The sequence below is a fragment of the Pleuronectes platessa genome, chromosome 9 (assembly GCF_947347685.1).
Source record: "Pleuronectes platessa chromosome 9, fPlePla1.1, whole genome shotgun sequence".
Lineage (NCBI taxonomy): Eukaryota > Metazoa > Chordata > Actinopteri > Pleuronectiformes > Pleuronectidae > Pleuronectes > Pleuronectes platessa.
The window spans coordinates 1739544-1757379 of NC_070634.1; the positions used below are offsets into that span (position 1 = coordinate 1739544).

At 40.8% G+C, this 17836-nt stretch overlaps 2 protein-coding genes across 2 annotated transcripts in view; both read right to left on the reverse strand.

Moving 5' to 3' along the window:
* arhgap39 (Rho GTPase activating protein 39) overlaps positions 1–17836 on the reverse strand; it is a 100610-nt gene that overhangs the window by 57245 nt on the left and 25529 nt on the right. The gene's annotated exons all lie outside the window — the stretch shown is intronic.
* Positions 10983–15520, reverse strand: LOC128447891 (zinc finger protein 862). The gene is made up of 9 exons (XM_053430294.1): positions 13477–15520; positions 13181–13356; positions 12897–13072; positions 12636–12805; positions 12300–12538; positions 11920–12108; positions 11605–11835; positions 11370–11522; positions 10983–11287 (listed from the first exon to the last, which is right to left on the reverse strand). The coding sequence occupies exons 1-9, from the start codon at positions 13643–13645 to the stop codon at positions 11111–11113; spliced, it is 1680 nt and encodes a 559-aa protein (XP_053286269.1). The 5' UTR covers positions 13646–15520; the 3' UTR covers positions 10983–11110.

Below are 17836 nucleotides of genomic sequence, written 5' to 3' on the forward strand. Positions count from 1 at the left end.
AAAAAATGAACGTGAACCTGACTTTCACTCACGTTCAACATATGATTGGCTGCACTGTTATATCCACTGTTTTGTTTTACACTGTTGTTTTTGCACTGTACCTTTTGAAAAGATGCCTGGAAGTAAATAATAATATATATATATATTATTTTTGTTAATTTAAAAAAGAAATTAAATAATTTAAATAAAAAAAATTTGAGGCAGGCCAATTTAAAATGGATGGCGGGCCGCAGATGGCCCGCGGGCCGTAGTTTGGACACCCCTGGCTTACACATTTCATGTTACACAGCTAAATCTTGACTAAAAGAGCCTAAATTCATCTCGACGCCATTCGGCGCCAGAACCAGGAGATAAGAAATCTCTTAGTCTAAAAAGTTCCTTTGTGTAACTGGCGACCGACCGCCATCTTGTCTTTGACCTCATGTCGTCACCGGGGTCATAAACCTCCATCTTGAAACTACTTGAACGTAACATCTTGATCTCGGCCAGACGACGTCACCACTAGGGCTGTGCATCGTCGTCATGCTGATGCACGCATCGATGCAGATGCTACTGTATCGATACGGCATCAAATGCTTTGACGGCCGTCTTGAAAACGAAACTTCACCTATGGTGCAGTGCACAATAATGCCAAAGGCGGCAGCATAGGCAAAAACAGCACACGTCTCAACTCAAAACAAGCAAGGAAGAAACCCCGGAAAAACTGGCGGAGTTATTGCACGTGAAATGCTTTGCTCGCAGTCTGAATTTGGCCGCTCAACGTGCGCTCGAGACGCCCACTGTTTCTTACTTATTCTCCACTGAGGTGTGGAAGAATGCCAAGGAGCTGTGGACCTTAACTGAAGTGGACCTGGCCTGTGCTGAAGATGAGGCTAAAGCCCTTTAGCCACTAAAAGCTGCAACACTCGTAATGTCCGAAGAACATTATTATTGCCCAGATGTGCAACTGCGCTCATGTTCAAGCAACAGACTCGGCACTTACGAGGGAAATTAAAAACACCGTATCCGGGGATCTTGGGAGGAGATGCGTGAGTGACAGATCCATGGCATTGCCTTTTTTTTTTATGGGATTAGAATGATAATTATTTTATTTTACTTTTAAGATCTTTTAATGGCCAGAATTTTAAGTATTTTGAGTGGTGCGATCCCTAAAGAACAACTGTTGTAGTCAATTCTGTGCAGAACATGGTCATTATTCAAAAGCAACGTGTATCATGATAGTATCGTATCGTGGCCTCTGTATCGTGATACGTATCGTATCGTGAGGTTGTAGGCAATACCCAGCCCTAGTCACCACGTGATCTCGTCATTACGCCATAGCCACTCCCCTTTCTCTTTCTTACACACACACACACCCATACCCATAGAGACACAGACAGGCAGACACACACGACCACACACACATACACACATAGATACTCAGTATTACATGTGTGACAATTGTGATAAGTGCTGCTGCTGCTGTTGTCATCTTTGAAATATTGGAGTTTGTTAAATGAAGAATCAACTTTATTTCCCTTTTAATAAATACTTTTGTAATTAAAGTATTTGTATTTCTGTGATTATTTGTACATATGTATGTGAATACAGCTGGATTACTATAGCCTGTGCTCGAACTTAAAACCCTTCATTGTTTATTATATAATCATTAATATTGAATATTGAGATTATTAATATAACGTATATCACTTGAGACTGATATTTAAAGATTGACTCGTTGGTCCCTGTAAACAGGGTGGTGCCCCGCAACGATAAGCAATGATTACAGACTATTCTTAATTGATAATTTTATATTTTTCATTAATTATTTAACTATTATTAATGGATAACCGTATAATTTCTAATTAATTATTTTACTATTCTTAATTAATAGCTTTATAATCTTTAATTATTTTTAATAAATAATTTTTATTTTAATAATCATATTTCATGATTATTAATAATTAGCCAACGTCAAATCTACTACTACTATTGCACAATAGCAAATAGGTGACAAGCTCAACCTCCGTCCCGTTGATATCGATGGGGGTGTGTGTGCCACCTTTCTTCCTGAAGTCCACAATGAGCTCTTTGGTCTTCTTGGTGTTGAGACCCAGTAGGCCGACTCATCGTTGTTGATGATGAGGCTAATCTCCGTTGTATCGTCTGCAAACTTGACAATGGTAATAGAACCATGTACAGTTTTGCAGTCATAGGTGAAGAGGGAGTAGAGGAGAGGACTCAGCATACAGCCCTGTGGCACGCCAGTGTTCAGGATATTATCTTATTAAAGTTAGCATAACAACTGCTAATAACATATATTTTATTTATCATCATCCAACATGAAGATGGTCACAATATACTGTTTCAGACATATAAATCTTGATATTTTGTTTTATACTAGGGCTGTGACATATCATACCGTCCATGATAATACCAGTGTTTTTGTTTTTTATTATTGATATAGCGACACAACGCATTTACATTCCTTAGAGTGCACAACAACGTCACAAGCCCAAACATGTCTGAGAGCAAGAGCAGCGTGGCAGCCTCCGATGACGATTTCCATAAAGAGGAACTACATCAATAATAATAATATTATTGAAGTTAAAATACACCATAGAGTAAATCTAGGCTATGAAGGCACGCAGGAGGGGACACGAGCAGTTGATGATTTGTGGTCCACTCACTAGCTTGAGCACTCGCTGGCTATCCATGTGACAGGAAGAGCAAAAGGTGGATGTAAAATACTGATGAGGTTGCCTTGCCTGCGATATGTGAAGCATGCCGCGACAAACTAGCAGCTACACTATCGTCTGTGGAGTTTTTTGCCTCAACCACGGACCAGTGGTCGAGCCAAACCACGGAACCATACATCAACTTGACCGCGTTACAGCGACAACAAATGGAAGCTGCACAACTCCTGCCTCCTGACTAGGATCACACCGGCGAAAATATTGAAAGTGGTTTAAGGGAGTTTCTTAACTCGTGGAAGAGAACTAACATGCCTATTTATAATAACAGGAAGTCCCAAAACAAGTATTGTCATGGGTCATAATTCCTGCCTTTATTTAACAAAAATTTCCTTTCCTTTTTGTAAAATATAATATTGATGTGCTTTCATTTGTCTATTGCACAGATTAGGTTATCATAAATAATAGATAGTTGATTCAACCCGTTTCAAACCTGATTATGGAGAGTGCAGCCACCATTCTGGGAGGAATCTGTGATCCAGCGGCTGTTAGAACAAGAAGAGGCCATCGCAGAGTTCTTGGCTGCTAAAAGCTCAACCTGGGATCTGGTGCTAGCCTCGCAAGAAAGAATAGAAGGACGGAAAATGCCCTTAATTTTGTTTGCACTAATAAATGCTGATGCCTGCAAGCTGTAATCACTAATCAAACTTATATTATCTTTCTCTATAACTTTGTGACATGGTTCCACAAAAAAAACAGCTTACTGTAGAAAATACAAAAAATTCTAAACTGCTAGTAAAAACGCTTTTCAAGGTACATGCTATGTATCCCATGCTATCCTATAACAGAAAGAGGCAGCGATGTCAGAAATCTGATACTGATGAGCCTTTGTATAAACCAGAGGCACATTTCACAGCCCTATTCAAATCATATCTACTAGAGACAATCCAGACATGATCAGCACGGTAGCCAATGATCTGAATGTCAGGGCGTCGTAAGTGACCCATGTTTCATCTATCCTCAGAATTAGCTCCACAAGGATGCCCGCTGAATTTAAGTTTGTCTCCTGGGCCCTCTACAGTGTTCAATATGGGCTCCTCTATGTCTCTTGGCCACAGACCCAGCTCATTACAGCTGACAAGGATTTATCACACACGGATAGCAACCAACATGACTCATCCCTCAAGTAAAGATATTAGAAGCCTGGTAGCATGTCTTACAACTAGGAAACTGTTAGGACTTTGTTGCTAATGCTGCAATCAGACCAAAAATGCAACGCACATTTTCACTGGATAATTTGTGTTTATCTATGATACTTAAGGAAAAATGTCGTGAAACATGAATTAACATAACCTAGCTCTGGTCTGAGTCCAAGATTTTTCGCCCGAGATCAAATATTTAAACTTGAGCCATAGACAAAACTGACACAAATTTTGTTTTCCATAAAATTATGCGGGGTAAATTTGGGGTGTGAACACACCATAACACTGCTCTCAATATCCCTGATTAGTTGGATAGTTTTTCAATACATTTAAAAATTGTGATTACTGTGCGAGAGAAAGAAAAAATAAGAACAGAATAATGTATGTGCTGAGCTGGTAAAAATGCAGATTTGTATGTTTATGATATGATGGACAGTATAATATTTACCTTTCTATGTAGAGCCTCTTTTAAACATTAAAAAAAATGATTCCGTTAAATTCTATAGATTAGGGACCTTTGAACTATAATTCGATTTATTTTTTATTTCAGGCACTGTTCATTCTATCGTACGCTATCTCACCCACTGTAATATCTACAGCAGCAGCAAAGAATCAGTGTATTTTATAATCAGTGACTTCAATCACCTCGATGTTGGAGTCAGAGAGTTTTGCTTCTTCTTCTTCATTGATTGATGCCGTAACTCACCGTGGAAACCTATTGGTCAGCAGGATAATTTAATATGCATGAGGTGCTAGGCTAGGGATTTATAAAGGGAACATTGCTTTCAGGTGTGCACTTGAACGGTTTTAAAAAATAAGAAAAAAATTATGCGTACGCCATTTTCAGCTTTTGTGCACGCATACTCTTTTAATACTGTATTTTAATATTTTGTGATATAATGATATTGTAATGTCAATTTGATAATATTTATGATAATTTTGTAATGATATTATGATATCAATATTATGCTTACAATTTAACCCTACGGTACAAGGACCTGACGTTTTGAGGATATGTTTATTTCCCTTTTTAATAAACCCTTTTGTAATTAAAGTATCTGTATTCTGTGATTATTTGTGCATATGTGTGTGAATACAGCTGGATTACTATAGCCTGTGCTCGAACTTAAAACCCTTCATTGTTTATTACATAATCTTTAATATTAAATATTGATTATTAATTTAACTTTTATAACTTGAGACTGATCCTTAAAGATTGACTTGTTGGTCCCTGTAACCAGGGTGGTGCCCCGCGACGATAAGTAATAATTATAGATTGTACTATCCTTAATTGATAATTTTATTTGTTTTCATTAATTATTTTACTATTCTTAATTGAATTCGCCCCTGTATAGACTTAAAGGGACTTAATGACATTACACTGAAGAACAAGTACCCCCTCCCTCTCATTGACTCTGCTTTCGGTCCCCTTCACGAAGCAACCATTTTTACTAAGTTGGATCTCCGCAACGCCCACTCCTACATCAAGAGGGCAACTTCAGAGGTTTCCTGGGTTTGCCAATTTCTACCGCAGGTTTATCCGGTACTATAGCAGAATTGCCACACCTCTTACCCAACTGACGTTGGTTAAAGTTCCTTGTGTGGTCGCCGGCAGCCAAGGTTTCGTTTGCTAGACTCAAGTGTTTGTTCTCGTCTGCATCTGTTTTGATTTATCCTGACCCTGCTTTACAGTTCATTGTGGAGGTGGATGCCTCTGAGTCTGGGGTGGGGGCCATGCTCTCTCAGCCCACCCTTATCAATGATTACCACCCTGCTTACACGGTTAATAGAGTGTTGGACGTACGTCGGCGAGGCCGAGGCTTCCAATATCTTGTTGATTGGGAGGGATATGGGCCAGAGGAACGTCAATGGATTTCCCGTTCCCTTATCTTGGACCCCTCTATCCGCCACGACTTTTACGCCCGTTTCCCGGATAGACCGGGTCGGCCGCCAGGTGGCATCCCTTGAGGGGGGGGGGGGGGTACTGTGAGGATTGTGTTTGGTGTTGTGGTTTGTTGAATTTGACTGTGTTGTATTTGAACTGTTTTCCACGGTCCAGTATTTAAAAAAAAAAAAAAAAAGCAAAAATAAGTATCGTGATAGTATCGTATCGGGAGGTCCCTGACGATTCCCGTCCCAAATGTATAGTGGAGTCAGTTAATATGAAGCATTTGACATCTGTGAATAGTTAGTGTTCAATGTGAAAGTAAACCTCTGAAACTGACTGTAGATGAATACTATAACAAGCAGGATAATTTAAATGCACAATATCAATAATGACATGGCTGATTTTGCGATGTTAAATTATATATGGTACCATATAAAGCTCAGGATTTGGTGGTGGCTTGATAACTGACAACTTACTAACAGAAGACATGCTTGGATGTTGATGTAAAAATGTGTGTGTGTGTGTGTGTGTGTGTGTGTGTGTGTGTGTGTGTGTGTGTGATATGCAGTGGTTTATGCTGGAGGCTCTGGAACACAAAAGCATGGTCTCCTAGAAACCATGGCCTTCGCAATTCCAGGTGCTGCACATGTGTGGTGTGTCAGGAAGTTGAATTCCTGCTATAAACAGTATATACTCTGACTGTCAGTCACACACACAGACATCAGTGAATGGATGGGCGTGAAAAGTGTCTTAATGCTGCACCATTATTTTCACATAGTGTAAATACAGGCTCTTAGCTAAAGCTGCAGTCTAAACAAGGAGTGATTGAAGCAATGCTTTACTTTATTTCACTGATCAGGAAACAACAATGAAAAAACTGAACAGCACCAAGTAACTGAGTACTTAACCTAAAGCAGCTATGGGTTAAGATCCAAAACCCCAAGGGATTCTGGGTATGAAGATATGGATGTCAAGCCTGATAGTCAGTGGTTCCTCGTCCTGGAAAATGTAGCTGTCAAATACAAAGGTGTGTCTAGTGGTGTATCTGCGAGCTAGCATATCACCAGCTGTAGAATCAGAATACTACAGTTCTGCAGAAATACTTTATCAGCCCAGCCAATTGTTTCTGGTGAATCATGGCATCATGAGATGAGAATAAGAGGCGCAACTTTTTTAAAAAAAACTTTAGTTTAAAGTTATTAAAAGATACATTTTTCGTCACACGGTGTGACCGTGGCTTGGCGTCAAAATTAGATTACACGCCATGAAAACATGATATTCTGGACCATGAATCCTTTGATGCTGAGCCGTAAACAAACAACTCCACTCCTACAGTGTCAGTGTTCAAAGATTAAAGGAATCTTTAAGTCTTGCAAAGGTGCCGTCTCTCTCTCTCTCTCTTTCTCTCAGAATTGGACATTTCCTCAATTCTTGTAAACATTGAGGTACGCTGAAGGTTCATCGTTCGCCAAAGGGGATGATGTTGTCATAACTCCACTGTGCATTGTTCTATCACCACCAAACTTCTGTCTCATGATCAGAGTCCAAGCCTGAAAAGCTCTATGTGTCAATGTTTCCTCAGTCATTATTTTTTTTTTCTTCAGGCAAAATGATGCAACGCTTCAAAGTACTTTGCAGTCCTAAAAATGTTAGTATATTTATTATTATTCAGGCAAATTAATTGGCTTTTAGCCGGTGAGCAATGCCCCGAATAGCTGAGGACAGCTAAACAAAGGCAATCCGGAGGCGTGGTATTGGATGGGCGGTACTACCCCAGAGGATCCTCATAGGGAACTCCTCATCCTCCCAACTGTCTCTGATTGTCCCTCACAGGTGGATCGAATCAACCAGGCAATCAGGAGCCATCTTAAACCTCAACCAGAGGATACGGAAGCCAGACTGTCTTGAGCTACTGAGGAGTGAGAACCAGACGCTTTCCAAGCCAGTCTCAGGGTTAGAGGCCAGCGGCCTGCCATTAGTTTTATGAAGAGGAATAATTGCTGTCTCTCTCTCGTTGGATCAGGAGCCCCAGATGCCAACTGCCAGTCCGGTGAAGCTTTTTGAGTTACCTTTGTGCGCCCTCCTCCCTTTTCCCCCTCAGTTTATAAATAAACTTATATTCACCAAAACCCCTGCTTCTGACTGCTCTTTTCCAGTTTGTGTACCCACTGTTTACTCTTGCAAGGCCAGGCTCCCACAGATCGTGGAGAATGTGGACCTTCTGAGTCTTCGCTATCAGTGGGTATACCGAGTTGGAATAGAGCACGTCGGATCGGAAGAGAAGGTCGAACATGGAAGAGATCTTGAGCTGTCTGCCACTCTGCAGACAGCTGTAGTAGCGCTGTGTAGAACAACAGGAAAATCTGAAGAGCGTAAGCCAAGAGAGGTGCTGACTAAACTGACGCCAGATGATGACGTCGAGACCTATGTTACACTGTTTGAAAGGACGGCAACGAGAGAGAAATGGCCAAAAACTGCCTGGGCAGCAGTTTCCCTCGATGGCAGCCCTGCAAAAACTACTAATGACGACAGGGAGGAGGCCGTCCACACCCAGTACACAGCAGCAGACCCTGAAAGGGCAGCTGAGGTGGAGCCCCTGGAAGACATACAATCAGACGAGGTGTTCTCTCAATTTCCGGAAGTTGAAATGGAGGGAAATCTCAGGCCAGGCCAATTCGGCTCGGCCCAGCTGCAGGATCCAGACCTAACCTAAGCCTGGAGAGACGTCAAAGTAATGGAGGGTCAAAATCAGGCTGGGGTGAGTCAAGTGTCTTTTCCACATTTCATGATCAAGAATAAGCTGTTATACTGGGTAAGTAAGAATAATTCTGATATCTGTGAACAGTTGCTTATCCCCAAAGAGTATGCTTCCAAAGTGTTGTACCTAGCCCACTCCCACTTACTAGGGGCACATTTAGGGAGGGAGAAGACGTATGAACGTGTTCTCAGCTGTTTCTACTGGCCGGGAGTCAAAAGGGCCGTGAAGGAGTACTGCCGAGATTGTGCCGAGTGTCAAATAAACTCCCCAAAGGTAGAGTACCGAAGTCCTCTGATACCCCTTCCAATTATTGAAACACCCTTTAGCAGGATTGGCATGGACATAGTTGGGCCCTCACCGAAGTCTAGCCGTGGCCACCGCTATATTCTAGTTTAATTATGTTATTGGGAAAATTGGGGAAATTAAAACTCCAGGACAACATAAGGGGGAAACAAAGTATGGGATGCATATTTGATCATTTAGATTGTATAAATATATGTCATTAATATTGTTTAAAATCATTTCAGTGTGTTTCCTGGCACGATACGCTCGCGGCGAGCGGAAAAAATAGACCCTGGTATCGTTTAATGTTATTCACAACAGTTGATTGACATGCAGGTTTAACTAATAGGAAGCCCCTATGTTGGTATGCTGTGGACCAATAGGAGCAGGCAATGAATGTTGGGGGCGGGGTCAGACACGGAAGTGAGGACCCGAATAAAGATGTCAACATTAGTACACAATCTGTCTCACATACATTATTAAGCGAACTCGACAGACTCGACGCCGAAACCATCGGTGCAGGGCGCGAGGCGTATCGCAGCCCATGTGAACCGCACAAAGGTTTAACAGGGGGCTGGATAGGAGGCGCCTGGCTTTCCTCGGCGCTGCGCGATGCGGGGCGGCACTTCAGAAATGAAATGAAATGGTCAATAAGATTTTTGTGGAGGAAAATTAATCGTTTAGATTAATCGACTAATCAGTCAAATCAATAGATTAATCGATAGAAAAATAGTCGTTAGTGGCAGCCCTAAATACAGTTAATATGATGTAATGGATCTCAAATACTGTTTTAGTGTACTGAACAGCATGTTGTTGGTAAAGAATTTACCTATCAACTGGTCAGAACACCCACTAAAAACAACCAACGCTCTAACATAATAAGTTGGCAAGACAGCAAATTGAGAGCGCTTCTCAATCTTTGGCACATCGGGGACATGACCTAGCAGAAAAAAAAACATAAAAACTTTACTCAATTACATTATATATCATTTAGCTGATGCTTTTATGCAAAGCGACTTCCAGTAAGTCACCTCCTCTATTGGCAATGGGAAAAGAGTAGATTGCCTTTTTTTTTGCAGGTTTACCTGCGTTTGGTATAAAATACCATGATCATGATCTCAAAAAAAGTGTTTGCATGTACATTTTTCATTTATCTCTTATAAAGGCAATATTTAATGTTTTTATTTTCAATATCCTTTTTCTTTTCTATTCCTGTAAAAGGAATTTAACAGTTGAAGTATTCATCATGCACTGAGGGGCGTTAACTTATTCTGTATCTAATGAGAATGTTCTCTGAAATTTTTAACCTCCTCAACATTTCTATAAATTCTGCAATGGTGACAGGCAAACAGGGACCTACACTGTCCCATTAATTAGTTAAGGCCACAGGCATGGCTGAAGGGGTAATGAGAAGTCTTTGACAACAGAGCAGGGTGTTGTAATGGTATATACAGTGCCTTGCATAAGTATTCACCCCCTTTGGACTTTTCTACATTTTGTCATGGTATAACCACAGATTAAAATTTATTTCATCGTGAGTTTATGTAATGGACCAACACAAAATAGTGCATCATTTGGAAGTGGGGGGAAATATTACATGGATTTCACAATTATTTACAAATAAAAATCTGAAAAGTGTTGAGTGCATATGTATTCACCCCCTTTACTGTGAAACCCCTAACAAAGATCTGGTGTGACCAATTGCATTCACAAGTCACATTTGCAAGTCACATAATTAGTAAATAGGGTCCACCTGTCTGCAATTTAATCTCAGTATAAATACACCTGTTCTGTGACGGACTCAGAGTTTGTTGGAGATCATTACTGAACAAACAGCATCATGAAGACCAAGGAGCTCACCAACAGGTCAGGGATAAAGTTGTGGAGAAATATGAAGCAGGGTTAGGTTATAAAAAAATATCCAGAGCTTTGAACATCTCTCTGAGCACCATAAAATCCATCACAGTGTTTCCCCCAGTAAATGTCTCAGTCAAGGTGGTAAGCAGGTGGCGGTGCTGTTGGCGCGGTGCGTAGCGGTGCTGTTGGTGCGGTGCTGTTGGCACGGCGCGGCGAAAATTTTTGGGGGTATTTTGCTCAAAGATGCCAGTACGCATGAATGAAATAAACAACTGTTTATTTCAATATAAATAAACAACAGTAGGTACAAATGTTTTGGAAAACATGCAGACACTACAAAATAAAATTAAAGAACAGTGCAAATTAAATACAAATAATGGACAATACACTTAACTTTTGTATGCACATAAAAGGGCAAATTCAACTATTTACAGTTCCTTTCTGGATCTTCTTATTTGCGGCACAGCTGACAAGAGGCATCAGTGCATGCTATTCTGCGTGGCTGTGCAAAGAACAGTTCCAGCGCCCTGCTGAAATTAAACTTAGACACTGGTGGGCCATTGATGCTGATCTTCATGCAGGCTGTAAGACTCTTGCCCTGCAGCCTGTTTCGCAGGTCTGTCTTTATCTACACATAGAGTGAATGAAGTCAATGTTGTATTTAATATTTTAAATTTTGAACTAAGATAGTGAGAAGATGATGGGCTTACCCTATTCATGGCAGAAAAATCTCGCTCACAATTGACACTTGCCACTGGTATCGTGAGCGCGATCGCTGACAGGAGGGACAGGTTTGGATACAGCTGATGTAGCTCATCATACTGAGATGTCATTGCCTTCATTATTTCCAGTTGGGATTTGTCCTGATGGATGAAAACAATTGGTCAGTGTCTGACTGATATGCATTAACATATACAAACAACTTAATAGGTTTTAAATACTCACTTTTAATATTCCAGTAGTCACAAGCACTTTGAAGCTTTGCCACTCATGGAGCAGTGGCATCTCTTGAATGACCTGAAACTGCTTCGCCAACATCTTAAGGTCCGAGATGGCCTGACCCTCGTCAGCTTGTGGACCTGGTGGTCCCAGAGCGTTGAAGGCACCCAGAATGCTCACTTGCTGGAACCTCAGCTCCAGGTGTTCCACGAGACGGTCGATGTAGGGGTCCATGACCTATTAAACAGTGGACGTGAGAAAATAATCATTAATGATAGATATATTTAAAAAATTATTCTATATATTCATCGTTGAGCTTACCTCGTTCTGAAACTTTGTCCAAAACCTCCCGGTGGATGTGGGCTGACCTCTGTCACGTCTCACCCTCTCTTCCTCTGCGTCAATGTTAAGGTTGTTGACCTTTTCATTGACCTGAGCCAAAAAGGAGCCCTCAGGTTGCTTGTCACCTGCTGCCTTTATTTGCCTCAGTGTCTCAATTGTGACAGGAACCTAAATACACATGCAAATCAAACAATTTTATTTTTAATGACTATAACTGACATGCAATTATTAAGAAATTGAAATAAACATCAGTTGAAACCTCCTTAACCTCCTGGGGATGGCAATGTGAGGTGATTAATGGGAGAATCATTTAAATGCACATTGCTATAAGGAACTCGATGTTAAGTTGTTTCTCTTACTGTCACTTTGAGGGCGGCTACTTGGAGAACACTGGCAGCTGCTTTGAGGGCACTAGTGCGGTTTGCACTATTCCTAAAATAAAGATGAAGATCTTGCAGGTGCTTTCTGAAGGTCTTCATGTAGGGCACTCCATCTGCAGCATCCTTGCAAGCGAGGGCGAGGCGATGAGCAGCACAATGCACTGTCACTAATCCTGGCCAGGTGTCGGCCAGTAATTTGGCTGTGCCATTATGTTTTCCTAAATTAAAAACATTAAAAGTTATAGATTAAGGCAAACTTGTTCATTATAGTCAACATTAAATTCAAAGTAAATTTTCTTCATTCATTCACTCTACCGGTCATGACTGCTGCTCCGTCCGTGCCAAGGCCATAAATCCGATCCTGAGGAATTCCCTTTTCTATAATGACTTCCTTCACTGCCTCGGCAATGGTTCTTGCCATGCCATCTGGTATGGATACCAGATCCAGGAACTGGCAGAAGAGCTGCCCTTCTTTGTCAGTATACCTGAAATGTGTATAACATCATTAAATGTGATCCTGTTTTTATTACACAGAGAGGACATCACAAGGCGCTTAAGAGGTGACAACTACTCTACCTGACATGAATGTCCAGTTGTTTTAAGACTGAAATGTCTGTGGACTCATCTATTTCCAGGCCTACAGCCTTTGAGGTTTTGATTGCTGCTGAAATGGGCTCGTCCACCACTTCGGCCAAAATCTGCAGCATGTCGTCCACAATTTTGTGGGACCTGTAGTTGGTTCTTTGATCAATCTAGGGGAAAAAAAATTGTGCCTTAACAGTTAATTTTACCAAAAGTATGTCATAACGACATTCATACCCAGTCATCAGTCATAATACATTCATAATGAAAAATCTTACCCTCAATTTGGAAAAATATTCGCAACCTAGAAGGTCTGCCAGATCAAGCAATGCAGGGTAGTTGGTGTGGTGTGCAATCTCGTGCTTGACAAGCCAGTAAAGGCATTTAAAACCACCAATTATGGCCTCATGCTCCATGTTGACAATCGGTTGAAATGCCTCACTGATTGACAGACCTAATTAAGAAATATTCAATAAGTTGTATAATAAATTATTAATAATAATAATTATTATTATTATAAAAGAAATAAAATATTCTTAGTTTGTTAATTCATTTATCATTTAGAAACACTTACTTTTGCTGGTTTGGGCTGTGATGGCCACACATGCAGAGTGGTTCTTGGACGTCATGTGCTGATCCAAGGCATCACGTCTATAGTTCGTGCATGGGATTTCTATGAATGGCCTTTGAGTAGGGCCGCGTGTTGCTGATTGACGGTTAGATCTACATATTCTGCAGAACATCCCTAGGAATGACGCATTCGTGATTTAATAAGCCCTACAATGTTATAATCAAAATATTAATTAATTAATAATAAATAAATAAAACTCACCGTGTTCGGTATGATACAGCCAACTGGCGTATTTTTGTTCCATCCACTAACTCTGTGTTTAGAGGATTGCTGTGGATCCGGGGGTGGGGGGGGGAGGCGGACGAGGTGGTGCCGACGACGGCGAAGTTGGCCTGCTTCTTTGCATAAAGAAGCCCAAAATTTTGGGCTGTCTTTTGCCATCCATTAAGCTAGGCTATATTGGCCTATTGCAAGATAAAACCATGTGCACAGGTACGGTTTCAATAACTGTAGCCTATGTTTTCAACTTTTTTTAAATTCGAACGTAAAGTTAAGTTTATTCTTGAATTTTATGTAGTTAAGGTTAATAATGATCTTACCTTGTTGCTTTAAGCCGGTTTTTAAGAAAAATCAAGCTGCCTCGGAAGATGACAGTTTGTGATGTCGGATTCCGTTCAAATTAACCGCCTATTCATTGTGGACGGCAAGAAAAAAAAAGTTTTCGCGCATGCGCACCTGATTCTGTATGATTTAACATGTACGCAAATAAGCATCATTCTTTGTGCCTTTTTTACGTAAATGGTATGCCACATAAGCCTTTACGTTACATATCATTCATGGACCAATTAAAATCGAGATATTACTAGACATTTACGCAGCTTAGGCCAACGTCATTACGTTGGCTATGCTCATTCACGTCGCGTTACCCCCGCGGATTTTTAAGTCAACATTGCAGCTGCCGTGTCCGTGCCCGCAGATATTTCAGACTGGAGGAATTTTAACAAATTGGATTATAATTTAAAAAGGAACAGAATGAATAGCAAGAGAAAGGCCTGCGCCAGCCTTGGACGGTGTACAGCAGCAACAGGGACAAACAATGTTCGAGCATTTCAAACGGACAGGTAGCCTACATGAACGGAAGGATGCTAGCTAGCTGTGCTGTCAGTCAGACTGTCACTGGATTACTATCGTATTGCTTATTTCTACAGCCAGGGAGTCAGATTGGTGAGTCAGAAACTTTTTGGGGGTTTATTTAATAATAAAGTTGGATGAATTGATACCGAGTGCAATCCATTCTGCATTTTATATTCAATTGAGCAGTTGTGTTTTCATTGTTACTGACGGACAAACCTAAGCTCTGCAATGTGGATAAATGGTTACATTCTGATGCTGGACAGGTCCATGGGGCATATGCTACTGGTACTATATCTATTAAGATAAAGTTTATGGAGTGGAGTTGCCATCAGTTATGCTGTAGTCCTACATAATGATGAATGCTGTCTTTTATTTTTAAGTTGAATAGAAGTAGTACCGGTAGTTTGAATCGGCGAAGGTTTGACTTGTTGCCTTACGTTTATTCTGCCCTCGGTGTGAGGGACGGGTCCGTTAAGTCGATGGATGCGATGTTTAATCATTTAGACCAAACTACAGTAGGCTACGGGCAAACCTGAAGTCACCGTCGTGACATTTCATATACGTCCCGTCTGTGTGTGTGAGTGAGTGAGTGAGTGAGAGAGAGAGAAAGAAAGAAAGAAAGGGAGGAACTTATTTGAAATCGGCCGTGCGTGCCTGTTTGTTGTTTATTGTTTTTGATTTAACAATATATAGGTTTAGAGAAATCTGGCTTTCAGAACTCAGTGCCTACCCACTCACTGACCTCACCGCACGTCACTGGCGGTAGATTGACAGGTGACTATGATAGACTATGCAACAATATATTCAACCACCAGATGTCGCCGTCTCAATTACACTCAAAAAACTTTATTGGCACGACTAATGTTGTAAACAGTATTACCTGAGTATTATCAATGCCATTTTTTTTTTTTTTTTTTTTCAACTTTTTTTTTTTTTTTCAATACATTGGTAGTCAAGGCGGGGCCCTGGTCTTGTTAAGGCGGCCGCCTTAACAAGATAGTGCTGGGGGAAACCCTGCATCATAAGAAAATGGAAAGAATATGGCACAACCGCAAACCTACCAAGAGGAGGCCGTCCACCCAAACTGAAGAGTCGGACAAGGAGAAAATTAATCAGAGAAGCAACCAGGAGGCCCATGGTTACTCTGGAGGAGTTGCAGAGATCCACAGCTGAGGTGGGAGAATCTGTCCACAGGACAACTATTAGTCGTCTACTCCACAAATCTGGCCTTTATGGAAGAGTGGCAAGAAGAAAGCCATTGTTGAAAGGGATCCATAAAAAATCCCGTTTGGAGTTTGCCAGAAGCCATGTGGGAGACACAGCAAACATGTGGAAGAAGGTGCTCTGGTCAGATGAGACCAAAATTGAACTTTTTGGCCTCAATGCAAAACGCTATGTGTGGCGAAAACCCAACACTGCCCATCACCCTGAGCACACCATCCCAACAGTGAAACATGGTGGTGGTAGCATCATGCTGTGGGGATGCTTCTCTTCAGCAGGTACAGGGAAACTGGTCAGAATAGAGGGAAAGATGGATGGAGCCAAATACAGGGAAATCCTTGAAGAAAATCTGATGCAGTCTGCAAAAGACTTGAGACTGGGGCGGAGGTTCATCTTCCAGCAGGACAATGACCCTAAACATACAGCCAGAGCTACAAAGGAATGGTTTGGATTAAAGAATGTTAATGTCTTAAAATGGCCCAGTCAAAGCCCAGACCTCAATCCAATAGAGAATCTATGGCAAGACTTGAAGATTGCGGTTCACAGACGGTCTCCATCCAATCTGACTGAGCTTCATCTTTTTTGCCAAGAAGAATGGACAAACCTTTCCATCTCTAGATGTGCAAAGCTGGTAGAGACATACCCCAAAAGACTTGCAGCTGTAATTGCAGCGAAAGGGGGTTCTACCAAGTATTGACACAGGGGGGTGAATACTTATGCACCCAACAGATGTCAACTTTTTTGTTCTCATTATTGTTTGTGTCACAATAAAATTTATTTTTGCACCTCCAAAGTACTATGCATGTTTTGTTGATCAAACGGGAAAAAGTTTATTTAAGTCTATTTGAATTCCAGTTAGTAACAGTACATAATGGGAAAAAGTCCAAGGGGGGTGAATACTTATGCAAGGCACTGTATGGATACACATTCACACATTCAGTGCTCTTTGGCTGCTGTAAATACCAATCAATATGTGAACCCATTCCCTCCATAGCTTTTTTCTTACTTGACAGAAAGAAAATTTCTAAATATAAGGAATCAAATGATTCTGAGATCTGTTTCACAGGGTCTTTAATGTTTATAGTCATCTATGGAGGGTTACACTTTTTTCAGTACTGGCTGCAGGCGTGTACATAAGTACTAGGTCATTGGGTCTGACACCACTGATCTTCAAACTCGCCCTTCATTTTTATTTCAACTACACACCTGCAGTTTGTTGACGCCATCATGCATAGTCGTGACACTATCACGGTAACAAAATCTGTCCACAGACATATATACAGTTATCTTTATTGTAATCAAGCTTTTTATTGAAATGGGAAAATACAGGCTTCTTGGGCAATTTCTTTTTATATTTATTAACCTAATCCTGCTTTTTATATGCTTTTACTATGAATTGTAACATGGCTATTATATATTTAGTTTTTTTGTCATTTTGTTTTGATTAATTTTTTCAGTGCTGATTGGCTTTCATAACATTGCGCCGCTCAATAAAATTTTTTAATTTTTCTGACAAGTCACACATCCATCCCAACATAAATACATGTATATACTGTGTGTGTGTGTAAATACTCGAAATTAAAAACTTGAAAATATTATACAATGTCAGTGTTTGCATGTGTGCTGTAGCATGGATATGGGAAACTTAGTGGAGCTGTTAGCTGCAGCTGAGGTCACATTCAACCAGCCTTCCTTCCACATATCACCCATATCACCCCAACTGAACTAATCAATATACATTCACTGACAACATGAGGACCCTGTGGTCTTAAAAAACAGTGAGCCGGATCAATGCATAATTTCTGCCTCTCATGCCTCTAACTGAAGATCAACCTATAACAGCCCATATATTACACCAGGAACATAGACACATCTGTGCACTGTAACACTGTCTGGGGCAGCAGCCTGATCCACGGCATTAAAAGCTGCTGCTTCCAAATAATTCACAAAGTGATAACAAGCGCCATAGGTGTTTTTGTAGCCTCGGATATGCGACCGTTCTCTGTTG